Source organism: Cheilinus undulatus, unplaced genomic scaffold (assembly GCF_018320785.1).
Source record: "Cheilinus undulatus unplaced genomic scaffold, ASM1832078v1 Contig6, whole genome shotgun sequence".
In the NCBI taxonomy this organism is placed as follows: Eukaryota; Metazoa; Chordata; class Actinopteri; order Labriformes; family Labridae; genus Cheilinus; species Cheilinus undulatus.
Window position 1 is genome coordinate 36,876 of NW_024571693.1, and position 21,596 is coordinate 58,471.

The following is a 21,596-nucleotide window of genomic DNA, read 5'->3' on the forward strand; positions in this document are numbered from 1 at the left end:
GAGTGAACATACTGTATGGCAGAGGATTCACAGTACATCAGTGTCACTTCTGTGGTGTTATAATCTCAGTGACTACCTGAACCATTTAAGTCAAAACTCTCCTGAGTCCCAAATCCATGGCAGACTATTTTGGAGTCACTTCTATGTGGGTGAATTGTGTGTCTCACAATACTGCAGAAAAACAAGTGTATGGAGTACCAGAGTAATCATTTCTATGTATCGTTGAGTTGCACATCCATATATGACATTCATCTTCATAACATTCATATTATTTCATATTCAGTAGTTTTATGGATGATGCAGGAGCTGAAAAAGCTCCAGAAAGATCTGAAAGCAAACATCAATTAATCCTTCAATTAATCAGGTTGCTGATTTCTAAACTTGGACATCTAGCATTTCCAGTGTTGGTTTAAAGTGGCTATGTGTGTTTTACAGCTTAATTTTTAGAGCTTAATGCTGTTCAGGTGATTATTTAGCAAATATTGTATAGAAATAGTGTGCAGTTTGGATTTGGGAGACAAGAAGTTTGAATGAGCGTACAATTTTTACAACAAATAAATATCCGACAAACTAATACATGTACAGTACACTGACTTGTAAACATGTAAAAAAAAACAACAACATTGCAATTGAAAATAAAAGCAAGTTAAAACAAAGTATATAAAAACTTGAAATAACAATTCATCACTGAATCCCATTACAGACTCTCATGAACAATGACACATCATTCATAGATATTCTATTGATGTTAAAATATTTAGTAACCCTCTTCTTCATCTGTTCTTTATCATTTGTTCTATTTTAACTTTTTCTCTGAAATTGCACTTAAACTCATTATAAACACACTAATTTATTTAAGGCTAAAACATCAGAAACATTCATCCTCCAGTAGAGTTCATTTTCTGATTGAACACAGCAGCTGTATGAGGCCCCCGAGAGGCAACAAGAGGAACTACAGCAGAGGATTTAAAGTACACCTTTTAAAGGGCATATGCTTGTTTTTTTTTTTTTTTGGTTTGTTTGTTTTTTTACTTGATCCTCAAGTAACATGATTTTTTTTCCCAGTTAGGTTGAGAAAATATCTTTTTTTAACAATATATTTAAAGCTATGTGTTTCTTCTGTTTGGCATGTAAGCAGGTAAAAATGTTGTCAGTCTAAACTGTAAAAACATTCCTTTCATCTTAGAAATCCTCATCTGTTTTGCATTCAAAAACTGCAAGAACAAATTGTGGAAAATACCTTCAAAAGTTACATAAAATTTTTGGAGGGAAATTATATTTTGGATAATTTTCCCTACTTTTATTTACTTTAATAGAAAAACAAAGCTTTGTAATCTACAAGTGACTTAAATTACTGGTTTTGGTGCAAAAGAAACTGCTGAAACCAGGACAATGATGGAGAGAAAGGCATGTCTCAGCACTTTATACAGGTATACTAGCTGCACTGATAGAAAGGAGGCAGACAGTGTTTCAGATGAATAAAAAAGTGTCTCATATACCAGATTTTACAGTAATTAGCACCTGACAACCATTCAAGTTTGAAGACGTCACAAGATTTCAGAGTTCTTTTACATCATTCAAGTGTTGGAACAGTCACTTTAACATGTATAAAATAGAGATAGTTCATGGGGAATAAACGATCAGATTAAAAAAATGCCACAAAATGTTTGTGTTTGGTCACGACCATAAGAATGTAATGAAATGTAAACATACAAAAATAATCTCTTTACTTTGGTTTGGCAAAGATCTCAGGATTTATAGCAACGAAATGGCTAATCGTTATTATTAGAAATTTTAACTAAATTCTCCCAGAACTTCAAGTTTTGGCATCAAAAATGGCAGCACAGATTTGATTCTCTAAAAATATATAATCTAAAACCCTGAAGGAATATAAGACAGTTGTACAGAATTTAAACGGGATCCTAGGTGAAGCAAATTTGACCTCTACTCTTTGTCCTACAGATTAAAATATAAAAAATATAACAACAACTTTGGGGTGTTTTGTTCAGCTCAAGTTTGCACAGTGACTACAAAGAAGGCACTTTCTAAAAGGCTTGTTTTTTATCCTAAAAAAGAAGTTTGTCGATGTAAATGCTATAAAAAGTTTGGTGTTCTAGCCTAGTAAAAATGTCACAAAGGATTAACTGTGTAAAAATAGAGACTCTTAAAATCTTCTAAAATCCCTTGACATGAATCCCTTATCTGCTTCTTCATATTTTCCTCCAACATACAGCAACAATGATGATTTACTGGTCTGAAGCTGCTGTAAACAGAAATGTTAACTACTATCACTCAGTGGTCCTGAACCATGCAATGATTTTAAAATGCATGATCTGCAGAGAGCAGCTATTTGTATTCATTCTTACGCTACAAGCTGACGTGGCTGTTAGGTAGTTAACGTCAGAAATAAATAGTACATTTCTTCAAGTTTTCTCACTACCGTAACACTTCATCCCATAGTGAGTGTAACATCTTCAAACGGAACGGAACAGAAGTCTCTACCAACGAGTTTTGAGGTTTACGCCCATCTCCTCAGTCATCTGCTCTCTGTTCATCAGCTGATGGTTCACAGTTGGTTTCCGGTTTGTCTGGCATCAGTGCAGATTTCTCTGTTGGACAACAAAGTAAAGGATGTTTTAAAAAAAAAGCAGAACAAAGGTGTCTAAAATTATTTTTATTTAAATACAGTTCAAACCATGATAAAAACCTGACAAAGTGATAGTTTCTTAGTTTCACACATCCTCCTTTCGTACTTTCTGTGCAGATTTTTTTTTTAAGATTTATTTTTGGGCTTTTTATGCCATTATTTAGAGAGGAGGACAGTGGATAGAGTTGGAAACAGGGATGAAAAAGTGATGACTATTTTTCAAACTAATTCTTGGGGCTTTTACTTGTGTTTGGGAAGAAAATGATTCAACTGCAAAACACCAAAGACAAAACATTATTCTTTCAGTCATTAGAAACTGTGAGAGAACTAAAAGAGAATGACAAGTATGTTAAATATTACTTACCAGAGTCCTTGTTGGTATCCGGAGGTCCAGAGGTCTGCAGGTCAGGAACCACTGCAGATGAGAGCTCTATAAAATGATGAAACATAAAAGTACATTGATTCCTGGTCAGTGTTAGAGACTGCAGCTTCTGCCAGGCCCTGGTTGGAAGTTTCTGGAGTCACTGACTCAGTCTCTATTAAATACAACAACACAATAACAAGTAAGAATTTTAATACACCTTTAACACCTGAAGCCACGATGTCTGTCCCACCCCAGCCTGGATGACAAAAGCTAAATGTCTTTACTGGATGTTAGAACTAGCTTCAAGCTTAAAAAGCTTGAAATGTCAGTTAGGCCGGCCACACACTACAGGATTTTAAGCCCGATTTGGGGCAAGATTTGCCTCCCGCGACAATCGTGGGGGCATATACCGACTGGAGCCTCGTCGCAAACGATTATTTGTCTGAGTAGTCTGCATGTGTGTGGTGTCAATGCAATTAATTTACTGCTCCAAATCGCGTTGTAGCCTCCCAGACCCTGAATCATAAATATCAGACATGTCTGATATTTAAGGTTCTAGGTCGTAGTGCCACTGACGGAGTACCCACAACAACCAACGAGAGTGAGCACACTGGGTATTGTCACCAGACGAATCATATGTACTTTCACCACTCACAACCATAAACACAACGGTAGCTTAATTTCAGCCAGGATTTCGCCCTGAGTCTTTCCCTTGTTTTATGATTGTTGCTGCACCTGTAACATGCCAGGACAGCCTGTTGTAGAGAGACAGCAAGACGGCATCGACAGACAATCATTTTTTGTTTTTGTTTTTTTTTTTTTTTTAACATCACGTGATCACGCGAGGTCATAGGCAGGTCGGCAGGTGTGTGGTCTCCAGTGATCTGACAGTCTGGCCGAGTCGTCTAGTGTGTGTGTTCAGGGGATTAAAGATGAAAAATCTTTGGAAATTGTCCTGAAGTCTGTCTGTCTCCCACGGTTTTAAAATCGTTTCATATTAAAAAATCGTCTAGTGTGTGGCCAGCCTTACCTGATAATCATTTTAATCAAGTGTAAAACAGTATTTTTCATAGCAGCGTCTTATGTGCAACAGAGTCAATGAATGTGCAAACAATACCACTAGTAAACTGAGGTGTTATGGTTTAAAATGTGACCATGTTTACTGATGACTCTCAACTGAATGTGATGTTTAAAACAGAAAGAGTTCTCTTGAATGCATCTTTGGGTTGATTTCCATTAGATTCATGTCTGATGAGCATATTTTGACCTGATATAAATAAATAAACAAAGATTCTTTATAAGGATAGCTACACAGACACCAAGGCTTTTGTTTGCTCTCAGATCAATGCTTATGTACAGTCAAAGGCCTCTTTCTGTCCAGCAGTCTTCACGTTTCTCTCTGTGAGCACCTTGAGATGACTCAGGTGTTACTTTATGTTACCTTTAGGCCTCTGAGATACACCTCCAATGTAAGTATCAATAAATAGCAGAGTGCTCAAACTTAAAGTAGTAAATAACTTTAAAAATAATGCAGAGAAGGGCATTTCCTTCTTAGATTAAGAGGAGCTGACACATTTGAGTAAAAGTGCCTTAAATGACGTACTAAACTTGGGTAAACATTAAGACGTTTTCCAGAAAAGGAAACTCAGGAAACGTGCTTAGGATTTTACTTACGAGCTCCACCGTGGCCATTTTGTATTACTAGGGGGGTCTGAGACCAGGCTGGTTCTCTGGGCTCCTGAAGCAACTGAGGAAAATGATTAAAATAAATAAATAAATAGTAATGATAACAGAAAATAGAACAGTAACTAAAACACACTTGGTTGATTTTCTACTATCAGTCAGTCTTCTGTAACTATTTTGAACATGTTTTTATGTTTGGTTTAATAACATTTTACTCACCAGCTCCATTGCTGAGATGTTGGTTGTCTTTGGGATGTCCTGAAACAAATGGTAGAAAAAAATCCATTGTAAGATAACTGGTGAATGATTTTGTTTAAAGTCAAACAAGTTTTATCATAGTTTAAACATGTTTCAGAATAGGTCTAATAGCATTTTATTACCTTCAGCAGCTAAATCATCTGGAGTTTGATTTAGTGGGTCCATCTCATGCTCATGTCCTAACAAAACAAAAAATAAATATATATGTATATATAGGTCAGACTGAATCATTGTATCAGTATAAGGGGTGCGTGATAAGATGATCTCAGATCATGAAGAAATAGATGAGCTGCTAAAGTTGTTTTATTGTAGAATCTGTTTTTTTATTCTTCTAGCTCTTCGTTCCTTCTTCCCTTCTGCTTCCCAACACAGCGGTGATGCACGGCTGCAGATGAAACTGAAACTTAAGATTTAGTCCTTAAGAAGATTTCTATCTGACCTATACGAAACTGTATTGGGGCTTCCTAAACCATGAATGTGCAAAAGAAATGTATTTAAATTAAAATAAGACAGGGACATTATTTACTGCATAACCATGTGTCTCAGACATCAAACATCTTCTGGTTTATGTTTATTTGCTTATTTAGCCAGTCTGTAAACAAGGCTGTCATATAAAAATGTGTATGCTCAGGCTACTTGTGCAAAGCTGCACTACAGAATTCTGTTTACAGTCCACATGCTTTCAGCTTAAAGTCATTGTGTTAAAATTTGCTACATAAACACTTGAACAGATCTAAAAACACAAAGGAGGACACATAAATCATATTTCCTAAGTTGTGCAGAAAATGCAGAAATTGATGATGATGGTGATAGTGGCAACAATGAAATGGCAAATTCTAATCTCGTCATACATTGGCCAACAGGTTTTTGCAGAAGAGAATGAAGACTTAAAATGCTTGACTTGTAAAAATAACATTTATGCATGTTAAAATTACATGGGGTATAAATTGTTTTTTCTGGTCATTATGTTAAGACTTTGTCATAAAATTGAAAGAAAAATTGTGATAAATGAAGATTGTTATCTGGCCTTAAAAAAATCATGATATGTTTTGCTCCATATCGCCCTTCTCTATGTATACTATATTGCATGTGGTGAAAACTTAAAGTGGGCTACAGATTTGGAATTTTATACTTAAAAATAGTGAATACAGACATGTTTGCATGTTAAATATATACATATATTTTAATGTTGATATTATTCAACTGTAGTTCATTTAAACAAGTTCAACTTTTCACATGTTAAAAAGGAGATTTAGTTTCTTACCCTCTTCTCTTTCTACATCTCTTCCTGTGTAGACAAAGAAAAGCATGTTGTAAATCAGTCATTCATAATGTGATCATCTTTAAACATTAATCATGCTTAAGCAGAGTGTCACCAAAGATGGATCCTGACAGCAGAAGAAACTCAAACATCTTAATAAACTTTCATCTCATTACTGACTGTATTCAAATAAGGATTTTCTCTGTGTAAAATTAAATACTTGGACTAAAAATCTGGTTGAGCAAAACTATTAAAGAAACAACAAAACAACTCTAAAATTCCTGCTTAATTAGAAAAAAATCATTCGGTACAACTGAGTTATTGTCTGTTTATGGATGCTCTATTGGTTTTGCAGGATACTTTAAGCAGCCTACAGATTTGGCTTGAAAATGTTTTGTTTTGCATTTTACGAAAATGAAAACAAATTTATTAATTTAAATAGACTTCAGTTGAGAATTATGTGAAACTTTCACATGTTTAAGACAGCATTTAGTGACTTACGGTTATTTGGTCCTTGCCTTCTTCCTGTATATAAGAAAGAAAAGCATGTAGTAAATCCGCCATTAATGATGTGATCATTATCAGTCACTGACCATGCTTTAGCATTGTTTTATATTTGATAGTGACAGTGGAAAGAACATAAGGTACTCCTTCATCAGACTCAAACCACAGAACTGATCTGTAGGTAATTTTGACTTTTTGTTGAAAATCAAATATTATCACTTATAAATTTGTTAGAGCAAAACTACTGAAAGAATTCATTATTACTGAATATTTTATCAACACAATGAATTCTGGCTTCTTACCCCTGATGTGATTGTAGATGAAAACAGCAGCAACCACAATGACTACCAAAACAACCACTACTATTACTGGCACAAGGATGGATATCAGTCGGTCCTGTTCTTCTATAAAACAAAAAGATAAAACAAAAAGTCAAATGTATTTGGATGATGTTGGTTAATGCTTTTGTTTGATATTGTAGTATTGTTAATATGCAATGTTTGTCTAAAGATAAAAAATCTGTGCTTATAATGAGGATGTTTGTCAGTAGAACTACTCACCTTTAGTGATGATGGGGTTTTTGATGCTTTCACTGGTTTCATTGCTGACTGGGTTCATCATCAAACATCTGAAACTGTACTCCTTTGAATCCTAAACATTCATGGAAAGAAAATCATGAAAACAAATTAGGAAAAAAGCTCAGTAGCACTGAGGATGATACAATATGATAAAGAAAGATTAATGTTGTTAGTTTTTCATACCTTTGTTATAATCAACACAACATTTGAAGGTCCATCCCTGCCATCTATAAACCACGTATAAGTGACTGGTTCAGCCTCTGCAGTGTTGCCTTCACAGGTCAGGTTACAGCTGGTCATGTCAGGGTTGCAGGATTTGACGACAGAGGGTTTAGCTACACGAGCTGACAGAAGAAACAGCAAAAAATATGTAGGAAGTGGACTTGAGGTGATAAGAAATTAAAGAAAATAATAATCTGGAGGTTAAACTTCATTTAAAATTCTCCACTCACAGATAACAGAGAGTTCAGTCTTGTTGGTGACTTTGCCGCTAATCTTTAGTGTGTAGATGCCGTTGTCTGTTTGTTTCAGTCCTTTGATGGTCAGTGCTCCAGTTTTAGTGTTCACCTCACAGCGACCTGATATAGCGGTAAAACAGGACACCAGTCAGGAGGGAATATTAATACAGGAAAAATATACTGTGGTGAATCCCTTTTTTTGATTTTATGTTTAATATTTGATATTTCATCGTCAATGTTTTTTTGTAACTCTAAAGATTTCTACTCCTCAAACACTTAAATAACTCAGAATACACAATTTAAAACCTTTTTTTTTTTAACATTTTGTGAGCTGTTTAAGATTTGTAAGTATCAACACTGATCAAAAATACAATCATGCCTTTCCTTCAGTTAAAATATTTCATAAAGGATGTAAATAATTAAAATACCATGGATATAAAGTGACTTATGAACAAACACAAAGTCAGCGTATTATAACCTCAAGAATATTTCTAGGATTTAAGGACTAATGTCACAGCAGGACCTTGAAAAACTGGTCCATGCATTTATCTTTAGTCGAGTTGACTACCGTAACAGTGTCTTTACTGGTCTGCCTAAAAGTCTATCAGACTGATCAGCAGCTGATCCAGAACGCTGCTGCTTGAGTCCTCACTAAGACCAAGAGTGGGCCATATCAGTCCTGTTCTGAGGTCTCTACACTGGCTCCCTGTCTCTCAGAGAACAGACTTTAAGATCCTCCTGTTAGCTTTGAATGGTTTAGGCCCAGAATAAATCAGAGACCTTCTAGTCCAGTATGAACCATCCAGACCACTCACGTCATCTGGTGCAGGTCTGCTCTGTGTCCCTAAAGTCAGAACTTAACACGGAGAATCAGCGTTCAGTTTCTATGCTCCTTATATCTAGAACAAACTCCCAGAAAACATCCGGTATGCTGAGAATTTGAGTTCTTTTAAATCAAGGTTGAAGACTCACCTGTTCACTGCTGCCTTTGACTTTGAACTCTGCACTGTAGCTTTTACTTTAATATCTGTTTTTATCTTTATTGTTTTTTTTTGCTGTTTTAAAAAAACTTATGTGTTTTTATCTTTTTGGATTTTATCTGTTGTTTTACATATAAAGTTCAGACAAATGGCACTAGGGATGTGTCTATCTTCTGTGGGTCTTATTTGCTGTTTGTTTTGTAATAAAATGTTTTCATTGTGTTTCTTTTTCCCTTTGTCAATGTATTTTAATGACCTGTGTGAAGCACTTTGAATTGCCTTGTTGCTGAAATGTGCTATGCAAATAAACTTGCCTAGCCTTGCCTTACTGAAAACAGGTGAAAGGAGCACCCAAATGTACATCCTAAAATGAAATAAAATCAAAATGTTTAACTCTCTTTCTTACCCACAAATACACTCAGATTGATGCTAAAAGCAAATTAAAGGTCATGATAAAGTCACTGGTCGCGTTTCCTTCAGCACAAATCAATGGCTGAGTTATTCTAATACCGTGAAGTTTGTTTCTCTGTTAACATATCAAAAGCTATGATTTTGATCAAGGTTCTGCTTGTGTTTTCAAGCTGAATAAATATGTTTAAGTACATCAGTGAGTGAATTTACCTTCAAACTGGTTAAGGCACTCAAACTCATCTCCATACCACCCTGCTGCAATACTTTCATTGTGTTTCCACTCGATTCTTTGGATAGTATCATTCATGGGGGGTGGTCTGATGATCACATCTTCACCTTTAGCTCCGTAAACTAGGACAGCTGTTAAAAAAAAAGTGCATCAAATGTCATTATTAAACTACTAAATACACTGTTAAGTTGAATAAATATACAGTGCTTTACAAATTTATTAGACCAGTTGTCATATTTGTCTCAGAGACCATCCAGCATCATGAAGTGCTTTAATGCGGACTCTCATTTTCAGTGCGCTCTCAACGTTTTACCGTTTTGAACAGGAATGAGGAGTTTCAAACTGAATTCACCTTCTTATATCCAAATTTGAGCCGGCTCACTGGGCTTCTCTGAGAAGTCAGAAATGAATCAAGCATTTCAACCACTAAAACAAAGCTTTCTGTTCAGGAATGCAAGTAAATAACTATAATTTGACATATTAATCAAGAAAAAATAATGTGCTTTACTATTTTTTCAGTTTTTTTGTAAATCGGTAAATTTGAAAATTCATGGATAACAATAATAATTACATTTTAGCATTAAAAATATCATTTGGGTTAAAGAGCTTCTACATATTGGTGTATTAACCATTGCAGAAACATAAAAAATGATTTTGGTAATTACCAATGCTGTTAATATAGGGCAGCTGTGGCATCAACCTTACTTTGGTTAGGGTTAGGGTGGTCTAATAAATTTGTTAAGCACTGTAAACAAACAGCATATATGAAGACTGTGAGAGATCTTGAAACAAGGCAAAGGTTTATAAACAAGGTCAAAGACAAGGGCAGAACTGGTATCAAGTTATGTTCTAGTATGTCTCTATAGACCTGCATTTGTCATGAATGATCTTCCTTTTACAAAAATGGATAATTTATCATAAAAAAAAATGATCTACTCAAAAGATGTTAGCTAACATTCTTTATCTGATAAGCGTAGCCTTGCATATGTGAAATGATTATTTAAGTATTAAATTATACAAACTTTGTTTATTATTGGGATCTTTGATGAAGGGGTTTGTGACGCTTTCACTGGTGTCATTGCTGACTGGGTTCATCATCAAACATCTAAAACTCTCCTCCTTTGTATCCTAAACATTCAGAGAAAGAAAATCATGAAAACAGATTAAGAAAAAGCTCAGTAGCACTGAGAATGCCACAATATGGTAAAGACAGATTAATGTTGTTAGTTTTTCATACCTTTGCTATAATCAACACAACATTTGAAGGTCCATCCCTGCCATCTATAAACCACCTATAAGTGATTGGTTCAGCCTCTGTAGTGTTGCCTTCACAGGTCAGGTCACAGCTGGTCATCTCAGTGTTGCAGGATGTTTTTACAGAGGGTTTAGCTACACGAGCTGACAGAAGAAAGAGCAAAGATACGGGGTACTCTAGGGGACTTGAGATCAAAAAAATTTCCAAAATAATCTGGAGGTAAAACTTTATCTAAAAAAAATCACCGCTCACAGATAACAGAGAGATGAGTCTTGCTGGAGTCTCTGAAGTTAATCTCTGGTGTGTAGATGCCGCTGTCGTTCAGGTTTAGTTCTTTGATGGTCAGTGCTCCAGTATCAGTGTTCACCTCACAACGACCTAAAATCATCAGCAGACATGGTGACATGTGACAGCAGGTAGCAGGAAAAATGTAAAACAGAGAGAAATGGAAAAAAGACAAAACAAAAATCACAAACAACGGTGGTAAATATCTGGGTTTTTAAGGTTCAAATGCATTACTCATCCATCCCTCAACCTTAAACCACTCAAAAAAACACAATAAAATAACTCAGAATAGAACAAGCATGGGATTTATCCATTGTTTCAGTAAGTGACAGAAAGAAAAGCCAAAACACGATTAGTCCTGTCTTGACTTTTGCTGACACAGAAGTATTATACCTGATATAACATCTTACACTGAAAACATGTGAAAGGAGCACCCACATTTACATCCTAAAATGAACTGAAATCAACACCTTTAACTCTCTTTCTTACCCATTTAAACACTCAGATCAACGCTAAAAGCAAATTAAAGGATAAAGTCACTGGTCGTTCACATTAGCAAAAATCAGTGGCTGATTTATTCTAATAACTGGAAGATTGTTTCTCTGTTAACATATCAAAAACTATAATTTAATCAAGGTACTTCTTGTGTTTTCAAGCTGAATAAATATGTTTAAGTACATCAGTGAGTGAATTTACCTTCAAACTGGCCAAGGCACTCAGACTTGTTTCCATACCACCCTGCTGCAATATTTTCATTGTGTTTCCACTCGATTCTTTGGATAGTATCATTCATGGGGGGTGGTCTGATGATCACATCTTCACCTTTAGCTCCGTAAACTGGGACAGCCAGAAAAAAAGGCACCAAATGTCATTAAACTCCTAAATGCACTGTTAAGTTGACTAAATATAAACAAACAGCATATATGAACATGGTGACAGATCTGGAAATGATGACAAAGGTCTATATACTAGGTCAAAGACGAGGGCAGAACTGGTATCAAGTTATGTTCAAGGATGTCTCTATAGACCTACATTTGTCACAATCTACCTTTTACAAAAATGGATAAATTATCATACAAAACAGATAATCTACCCAGAAGATGTTAGCTAATGTTTTTTATCTGATAAGCGTAGCCTTGCATAAGCACAATATTTATAAAGGTATTAAAATATACAAACGTTGTTTAATGAAGGGGTTTGTGACGCTTTCACTGGTTTCATTGCTGACTTGGTTAGTCATTAAACAGCTGAATCTGTCCCCCTTTGTATCCTAAACATTCAGAGAAAGAAAATCATGACAACAGATTAAGAAAAAGCTCACTAGCACTGAGAATGCCACAATATGGTAAAGACAGATTAATGTTGTTAGTTTTTCATACCTTTGCTATAATCAACACAACATTTGAAGGTCCATCCCTGCCATCTATAAACCACCTATAAGTGATTGGTTCAGCCTCTGCAGTGTTGCCTTCACAGGTCAGGTTACAGCTGGTCATCTCAGTGTTGCAGGATGTTTTTACAGAGGGTTTAGCTACACGAGCTGACAGAAGAAAGAGCAAAGATACGGGGTACTCTAGGGGACTTGAGATCAAAAAAATTTCCAAAATAATCTGGAGGTAAAACTTTATCTAAAAAAAATCACCGCTCACAGATAACAGAGAGATGAGTCTTGCTGGAGTCTCTGCCGTTAATCTCTGGTGTGTAGATGCCGCTGTTGTTCAGGTTAAGTTCTTTGATGGTCAGTGCTCCAGTATCAGTGTTCACCTCACAACGACCTAAAATCATCAACAGACATGGTGACATGTGACAGCAGGTAGCAGGAAAAATGTAAAACAGAGAGAAATGGAAAAAAGACAAAACAAAAATCACAAACAACGGTGGTAAATATCTGGGTTTTTAAGGTTCAAATGCATTACTCAACCATCCCTCAACCTTAAACCACTCAAAAAAACACAATAAAACAACTCAGAATAGAACAAGCATGGGATTTATCCATTTATTCAGTCAGTGACAGAAAGAAAACCCAAAACATGATTAGTCCTGTCTTGACTTTTGCTGACACAGAAGTATTATACCTGATATAACATCTTACACTGAAAACATGTGAAAGGAACACCCACATTTACATCCTAAAATGAACTGAAATCAACACCTTTAACTCTCTTTCTTACCCATTTAAACACTCAGATCAACGCTAAAAGCAAATTAAAGGATAAAGTCACTGGTCGTTCACATTAGCAAAAATCAGTGGCTGATTTATTCTAATAACTGGAAGATTGTTTCTCTGTTAATATATCAAAACTATGATTTAATCAAGGTACTTCTTGTGTTTTCAAGCTGAATAAATATGTTTAAGTACATCAGTGAGTGAATTTACCTTCAAACTGGCCAAGGCACTCAGACTTGTTTCCATACCACCCTGCTGCAATATTTTCATTGTGTTTCCACTCGATTCTTTGGATAGTATCATTCATGGGGGGTGGTCTGAGGATCACATCTTCACCTTTAGCTCCGTAAACTAGGACAGCCAGAAAAAAAGGCACCAAATGTCATTAAACTCCTAAATGCACTGTTAAGTTGACTTGAACAATGGCAAAGGTCTATATACTAGGTCAAAGACGAGGGCAGAACTGGTATCAAGTTATGTTCTAGGATGTCTCTATAGACCTGCATTTGTCATGAATGATCTTCCTTTTACAAAGATGGATAAATTATCATACAAAACAGATAATCTACCCAGAAGATGTTAGCTAATGTTTTTTATCTGATAAGCGTAGCCTTGCATATGCACAATATTTATAAAGGTATTAAAATATACAAACGTTGTTTAATGAAGGGGTTTATGATGCTTTCACTGGTTTCATTGCTGACTGGGTTCATCATTAAACAGCTGAATCTGTCCCCCTTTGTATCCTAAACATTGAGGGAAAGATAAAGAATACAGACTATGAAAACAAAGGATGACACGATATGGTTCAGAATGATCATTAATGATGAATTTAAAGTGTTCAAACTCATCAGCTCAGGCTGAAGGAAACGTTTCTGCTTTTTCATACCTTTGTTATATTCCACTCCTTATATGAAGATCCATGCTTGCCATCTAAAAACCACTTATAGACAACTGGGTCGGCGTTTGTAGTGTTGCCTTCACAGGTCAGGAGACAGCTGGTCATCTCAGTGTTGCAGGATGTTTTTACAGAGGATTTAGCTACACGAGCTGACAGAAGAAAGAGCAAAGATGCGGGGTACTTTAGGGGACTTGAGGTAAAAAAGCAAAACAACCTGGATGTTAAATTTCATTTTAAATTCTCCACCTACAGATTACAGAGAGTTCAATCTTAAAGGGGACTTTGTAGTTAATCTCTGGTGTGTAGATGCCGCTGTCGTTCAGTTTCAGTCCTTTGATGGTCAGTGCTCCAGTGTCAGTATCCACCTCACAACGACCTAAAATCATAAACAGACATGGTGACATGTGACACCAGGCAGGAGAGAAAATTCAAATCAGGGAGAAATCAGAAAAAACACTGTGGTGGACAACTACTGTAACCACAGACTTTGCACAAGCAGACATCTTTAAAGATGGATTACATTAATGGTCTTTGGTGAATTAAAACATTTCTATACCTCGCAAAAAAATGTAAATGTAATGCCTCATAATCCTCGGGTTTATCTGTAAACTCAGTCCAGATCAGGGTTGAAATGCATTAATGTATTGTTATAAATGTATTGTTAAAATGTATTGTTATATTAATTATTTGATATTTGAGAGCTTTGAAAGAATTTAAGGTCCAAAAAGTCATTAAAATACACTTCAAGTAATCCTTTTACTTCAAGTTTCCATAAAATGTCTGTAATAACTGAACTGAAGTGGATATTAATGGATTCCAGTCATGGTTACCTTGTATTCTGTTTCCGTGGTGTAGCGGTGAGCTAAGAAGAAAAGCTGGGTGGTTTCTGTGGTAATGTGATGTAGACATTTTTAAAACAGAGACTTCAGTGTCCATATGTGTGATTAAGCCTTTGTACAATCTGTGTTTTCTTTTAAAGACATAATAGTGTAATAATCCTCCAACACATTTGAAACTTGCAGACTCACACTGTCTCACCAGAAGTAAAAAGTCGATTTTAAGGGACCAGTCTTGTCAGCATTATTTTATATTTTGATAACTGCTCAAAAACACAAATATGCATTTTGACTTCTGCCTGTAAAAAGGCTATTACTAGATGGTAGTTGCTTCCTGAACCCCCCACACTACAGGAGTGGATTAATATTGTAAATGATATTTATGCTATGGAAAGAATTACTTTTTGTTTACGTCTACAAAAAGATATTTTTGTTAAACTATGGACCAACTGGGTCAAATATGTCAAACCCATTCAGAGAGACTTTGTGGAGGTGATGATTTAAGGTATCTGTGGCACTATGCAACCTTGACAAACTACAACTTTGTTTTTCTTTCACTTCCCACCTCTTGAGACTATTTATGGTGTATTTTTGGTTGATCTTATGTACACACTTTACCTCTCCCAAGTTGCACTTAGTTCCTTATACTTAAACAAGAAAAAGAAAAGACTGAATAGCAGAGGAAACTCAGTTACTCCAGCATGGATCTGTTGAGCTCTGATGTCTGCCTTTCAGAAGTGAAAAATAAAGAATTAAAAAAAAAAAAAAACACAAACATGCTAATTATATTTTGTGTTTTGTGCTCTACTCTCATGAAAAGTATTAATGTGGCACTGTGTGTGTATGTGTGCGTGTGTGCACACATGCTTGTAGATGACTGATTTGATCTGTTTTATTGTTACTATTTATCTGCCCAGGGATGACTGATGAAATAGCTAGTGTTTATGATACAAAGCATCTCTGTCTAGAGACTAATGTTATTTCAAACATTGTCCCAGAGACATATAAACTTGATTAAAATAAACTAAACAAAGCTAGGGATGACCATAAGGCCCAATGACCTTCACCCTCAAAATTTAACCAGCTCATCCATGAGTTACAGTGTTTTTTTTTATGTAATGTCTAGTAAAAAAAAAAAAAAAAAAAAAAAAAAAAAAATACATAAAAGTATTCTAGAGGTATTACATTCACAAGAAGGTCCAGGAAGGACTGACAACCCAAAAATATAACGGCTGGCATGGAAAAACGACCCCTGATAAAACATCTTATTTACACTGAAAACCTCTGAAAGCCCCACATCAATCTATATCTTAAAATAAAGTTAAACTACAATCTTTAACTCTCTCACTTTAAAAGTTTTCTCCCCTAGAAAAAACACTTAAACCAATGCAAAAAGCATACAGAAGGATAAAAGATCACAGATATCATAACTGTTCCTCTGGGAAATCAAATTGCCTTTTCTACACAAAAAACATTTATAAAAAGTTGGAATACAAGGAAAAAACATACACCAGAAAAAAATCCATAATAAATATCACAAATAAATATCACATTAAGCTGTTCAAGAGGCTGATGGCAGTCAGAACAATTCTTTTATTTTTTGGAGGTGTTACAGTCCTTCTTGTAAGAGGGACATATCTGGGGTCAGACAGGGGCAGCAAGACCTCCTTCAAAAAGGTCTGGTTCATCCAGGATCAACTGGGCCCTTGAAAGAGTTCTAGCTTTGAATAATTTAAACAGCTCATTCAGAGTAGTGCTGGCAATTTGGCAACACATTTTGAGCCCAGCCATAATAACCATAATAAAGTCACTATAAAATACCTTCAAATGCCTTTTATTTGACAAACCAAATAGTCAAATTTGGATTAAGGTGCTTATGTTTTTAAGTGTAAATAAACAAGTATATTTGTAAGAAAATTTACCTTTAAACTGGCCAAAACACTTAGACTTGTTTCCATGCCAATCTGCTGCAATATCCTCATTGTGTTTCCACTCTATGCTTTTGATAGGAAGATCCATGGGGGATGGTCTGAGGACAGCATCTCCACCTATAGCCTTGTAAATTGGGTCAGCTGTAAAAAAATGGACATCAAAGGTCATTATTGAATATTTGTAGTCTTTTCTAAGTTATCTAAATCACATTCTGAACCATTTCTTAATTCATGAGAGAAAAAGCTCCTAAAGCAGAAGTTGTCTGAAGTTATGCTACAAACTTTTTCACAACACAAGTAAGATGGAATCTACAGCAACATAAATTAATCTATTTAGTTATTCATTCGAATTTATTTAACCAGGAAAACCTCACTGAGATTAAAATCTCAGCAGCACAATGAACAGAGCTGCAAACATGAAACATAAGAAACACTACAAACACAGATCAACCAACGACTGGTTCACAGAGCAGAAAGTCATCAGTCAAAACATCTACGACCTGATCAATCTTCCTCCAATGCCTTCAATCTTAAAAATTTTAAAACAACTTTAAGAGACCAGCTCCCCCAGACATTCATGCTCCTGCAGAATATTCCAGGCTGTTAACTGAAACTCCTTTTACCATCCTATGACTGACTTTGGGCACAGAAAGCAAAAGCAAATAAAGACTGTAGCTTTCAGAACTTTTCACATGAATAAAATCACACAAGTATGATGGAAGTAAAGCTGAAGGTTAAATAAAGCTTTATAAATGATGACATGCCAATAATTTAGCTTAAGAGCTGCCAAAGAAGGCCAACCAACTCGCTCATACAGAATGCAATAATAAGTCATGGACTTATGGTTCGAAAGAAAAACAAGACGTTTTCTGGATAATAATAAGATAAGTGCTTTGAAATGATGGCATATCTCCATACTATGCATATTATTCAGTTCTGTTGTGCCTCCAATGTGGTAGACCTGACCTAACGTGAAAACACTCGGCTTATTTTATGCTTAAAGTCAGAGAGAAAAAGCCTGAAATACCCATAACTTAACCTGACACGCCAGATGGATTTGTAAAACAAAAGCTTCAATAGGAAAGGTTTGAGAAAAGGCAGAGGATTTGAAAAAAACTCGGAGTGTGATTGAATTACCGCAAAACATGGCGACTACATGTCAGTACTCAACTTTTGTCGTTTTTGAAAAGAAAACAACTCACTGCTGATCTTTGATCTTTTCATGAAGACATGTAATGAAGTTCTGATAAAACTAGTGCTTTAGCAGCATCCACGGTAACCTCTTCCTCCATAACTGCACCAGCTCTTGCTGCTGCTTGTTTGCGTAACGACACTGCCGAAAGTGCTGCCCCTCGTCACTGATTGGTCCTGCCGCTGGCTAACCGGGCCCAAACGGTTCAGATGGGTGCTTAACAAGATGGATTCGCCAGTGAAAAACAAGGAAACGGGTGTATTCATCTGCTTTGCAAGGTTAACAAAAATCGCATCTTGATAGTAAATTAGCTGAATTGCATTACATGATTTATATTTTGGTTATTTTTAATCGACAAAGAAATAACAAGAACAGTCACCCCTTAGTTAAATCCACATGGATCAAATGTCCCACTGTCACTTTCATTAACAACAAGCTGATCAGTATGAATATGGACATGAAAAATTACATAAAGATAAACTATATGTTTGGGGGGGAAGACACACTATTAAACAATAACGCTCCTTAAATGAAATAAGACAAATAAAATGCTGTTTCTCCACTAGACCTAGCATTTAAAATACATTATCTTATGGTCAGTAAGCCTGTTACTGTTAGTGATTCATAAAGCATTGTTTTAAGATCATGTTGTTGTTTAGACAGGCAACATGTATAAACTCTGGAGCAGCTGAGGTGACGTCATTTTCTCTGGCCATCAAATCCCTGTCCCTGATTTGTGCACACCCTGATCTCTTTCTGGAGCTGCACGGAGCAACTTTTCTGCAGTGAGTGTTTCAAACTGAACTAGTTTGTCTTTCATCTCTTTTTTGACTGAGTTTCTCATGTTTGTATTTTTCTTGTTGGCAGACTCTACGCTTTATCGGAAGAAGGTGTGGAGCCTGTTGGGATCTTTAGAACTCGGCTGTATGTGACCATAGGGTTTTCGTCTTTGCTGGCATGTCCCCATCCATTGTGTGGAGCGCTGGAAACAAGAGGAGGACAACCTCATTGAGTGTGTTGACATGGACTTGACTATCCCAGTTTGATGGTATTTTTAAGTATCCTGTTTATGTGTTAGTACGTATATAATCATATTGTGATGGAGATATACACTGAATGCTTTGTTTTAAATCCTGCTCAGCGCTTCATTGTCAGGGGAATACACAATGACTGAGTGAGGTGTGTAATGATGGCTGTGCTTCTCATCTCAGCAGTGGTAACCAACTAGATGGACACAGGCATCTCTTCAGTAACACAGTAGCCTTACCTTAAACCTGATCAAACATATGCCTGATGAAAGCTGCTGTTTGATTTACTGCTCTGAAAAACTCTGATGTGTCTTCTGCTAACGCCATGTTGATTCTGTGCTGTTTAATATCATTTTTGTAACTGCTGTATCCTGCCAAGGTACTTTAAATTTTGGTTGTTAACTCTTTTCCAGTGCATCATATGGAGCATTTAAACTTGATTGTATGTAGTCCTTTTAAAAATACACGAGTGGGGTAAAGTGATGTGATTTATTATTGGATCATAATCATCTTGTTGCTAAAAACTGCAGTTTCAGTTGAGATATCTAAGTTGTGTTTATCTGAGAACTGAATAGAAAGTGTGTGCTTCAACATCAAAATTAAAATAAAAAGGTAGTCTAATATATTTCCCTTTGGTTTGCACCTTATTTCCGTCACTTGTCTTCTTCAGATCAAAAGTTCCAAGTCTCAACTTGAATCAAAGATTGAATTAAAGATCTATGAATCACTTCCTTGAATGTTTGACACTAACCTTGTTTGACAGTCTCTCTCTGAATAAAGACTTCCCTTTATTATCTCTTCTGGGTTCATTTTATCTTGGTAATGTTTGTGAAATAGCTGTAGTGATAACCATTGTTAGCTCGTACAGCTGCAGGGGTCTGCATATCCCTAAGCAGATCCCCATACTACTTGAAATGTACTACTGCCTCTTCCCTGATGCCAAGCCATTTAAAGAAAAACAGAATTAATACAATTTTCCCAGCCTGTGTCTGTGAACGGGGTGATGGGCCCATTGGTCTCCACTGTGTGCATACAACACTCCAGAAAGAGTAGTACATAGGTCATTTTTCACTTCATTTCATAACATTAAAGTGTATAGATAATTAATACACAAAATCTTCCCAGAAAGTGCTTCACAGGAATTTTAATTTTATCGTTATTGTTTGATGTAGATGCAGTTTAAAATCTTACGGATGGTAATTTGACACACACATATACGTATATATTGAAAATCAGAATATAAAATGATTTCTGTAATCGCGGTATGTAATTTGCAGTGTGTTTTCCGTGTTTTTTTCAGTTACTGTAACCTCCTGTGTAGTTAAATGTAGTCAAATGAATGGATTCACACATCTATCTACATCAAATTGATCGATAATTAGTCCATTCATTCGTCTGACAGCTCTGAGCTCCAGACAGTTTTCCAAGCGCGCCATTGGATGAGAAGCCCTATTACGTCATGCATAGCGGACCCCCAAACGTAGCTGTCCGCGCTATTTGCCGGTTGAAATAACTTTTAAAACTGATCGATTACAAAAATACGTGCAAGAAGTGAGAGTGACAACAATTTTATTCTTACTTGTAATGGAATGACGATTCAGCAGTCAAAAGATTAGGTACTCCCTCACCAGGGATCGTTTAAATACACAATATCTCCCGTTGGCCCACCGCCTACAGAGGAGAACGTGCTCCATGAGAAAGGAGGGGTACTCTAACAAGGAAGAACTAAAAATACGGACTCTGGATTACCCTTATTCATAACGTTTCCAGTTATAACCACTGTTAGGTACACTAAGATGGCGCAGATAAAGCGTTTTACGTTGATTTAGTAAATGTGATCCATAACACACTGACAATGGCACATTTCCTGCGTGACACAGCAGTAATTACTTCTCGATATACATTGTATTTATCTGTGTAACACGTATCAAATTTAAAAAATACACACCTCATATGAATTACACAACTTCTTTAAAATCACCACAAAACACATTTAAGTGATTTCTGTACTTACCAAGGCTGGAAGAAAAAAACAGGACCAGGAAAAACAATCCCAACTTTCGATGCGCGCCCAGCATATTCCTTGAAAGTGGACCAGGCGTTATCGCCCATAGATATAGAAGAGTAGATACGACACGCCCCTTTAGAGCTGCGTGCCTACGGCGAGGCTAAGCTAGTGGGGGCAAAAGTGTCGGGTCATGCCGTGGTTGTAGACGGCACGAAAACTCAAAACAACAAGGATGCCTGCACATTGTGCTGCATACGGTTGCACACTACACTGTACGGTTGAAACAAGGAAACTGTAAATAACCTTTCATAGGTAAAAATAGTTTTTCGGCTCTTTTTTTCATTGTTAAATCTTGTGGAGAGCTTCACTAACTACCTGACTAGCAAAACACTAACGCGAGCTAGCAGCTTGACAGCCAAATACCAGACTATTAATAGTAGCTGTAGTATAGTTGTACATCAGCAGTAGTAGTATAAATAGCCTTTAGAGTCATAGAAGTAGTATCAGCATTAGTATTACTGGTTGTAGAAGCAGTGCCAGTATCAGCAGTAGTAGTTGGTGTACCACCGCTACTACTAGTAGTAGTTATATAAGTTATATACGTTATAGTTATATGTATA

The 21,596-nt window shown here is 36.1% G+C and overlaps 1 protein-coding gene across 2 annotated transcripts; it reads right to left on the reverse strand.

Annotated features, from left to right (window-relative positions):
• Positions 1-1,552: 1,552 nt before the first annotated feature.
• LOC121506666 (carcinoembryonic antigen-related cell adhesion molecule 5-like) lies at positions 1,553-21,161 on the reverse strand. Of its 2 annotated transcripts, XM_041782502.1 has the most exons (26): positions 20,983-21,009; positions 20,548-20,639; positions 16,740-16,889; positions 14,232-14,357; positions 13,970-14,130; positions 13,736-13,826; positions 13,291-13,431; positions 12,563-12,688; positions 12,293-12,453; positions 12,093-12,183; positions 11,610-11,750; positions 10,881-11,006; positions 10,611-10,771; positions 10,396-10,501; positions 9,355-9,504; positions 7,748-7,873; positions 7,479-7,639; positions 7,278-7,368; positions 7,020-7,121; positions 6,715-6,738; positions 6,217-6,240; positions 5,075-5,131; positions 4,914-4,952; positions 4,686-4,758; positions 3,012-3,077; positions 1,553-2,609 (listed from the first exon to the last, which is right to left on the reverse strand). In XM_041782502.1, the coding sequence occupies exons 3-25, from the start codon at positions 16,834-16,836 to the stop codon at positions 3,053-3,055; spliced, it is 2,400 nt and encodes a 799-aa protein (XP_041638436.1). In that variant the 5' UTR covers positions 16,837-16,889; positions 20,548-20,639; positions 20,983-21,009; the 3' UTR covers positions 1,553-2,609; positions 3,012-3,052. The 2 variants fall into 2 exon arrangements, with proteins under 2 accessions (XP_041638436.1, XP_041638435.1); XM_041782501.1 differs by lacking the exon at positions 20,548-20,639 and having other exon boundaries at positions 20,983-21,161.
• Positions 21,162-21,596: the final 435 nt, after the last annotated feature.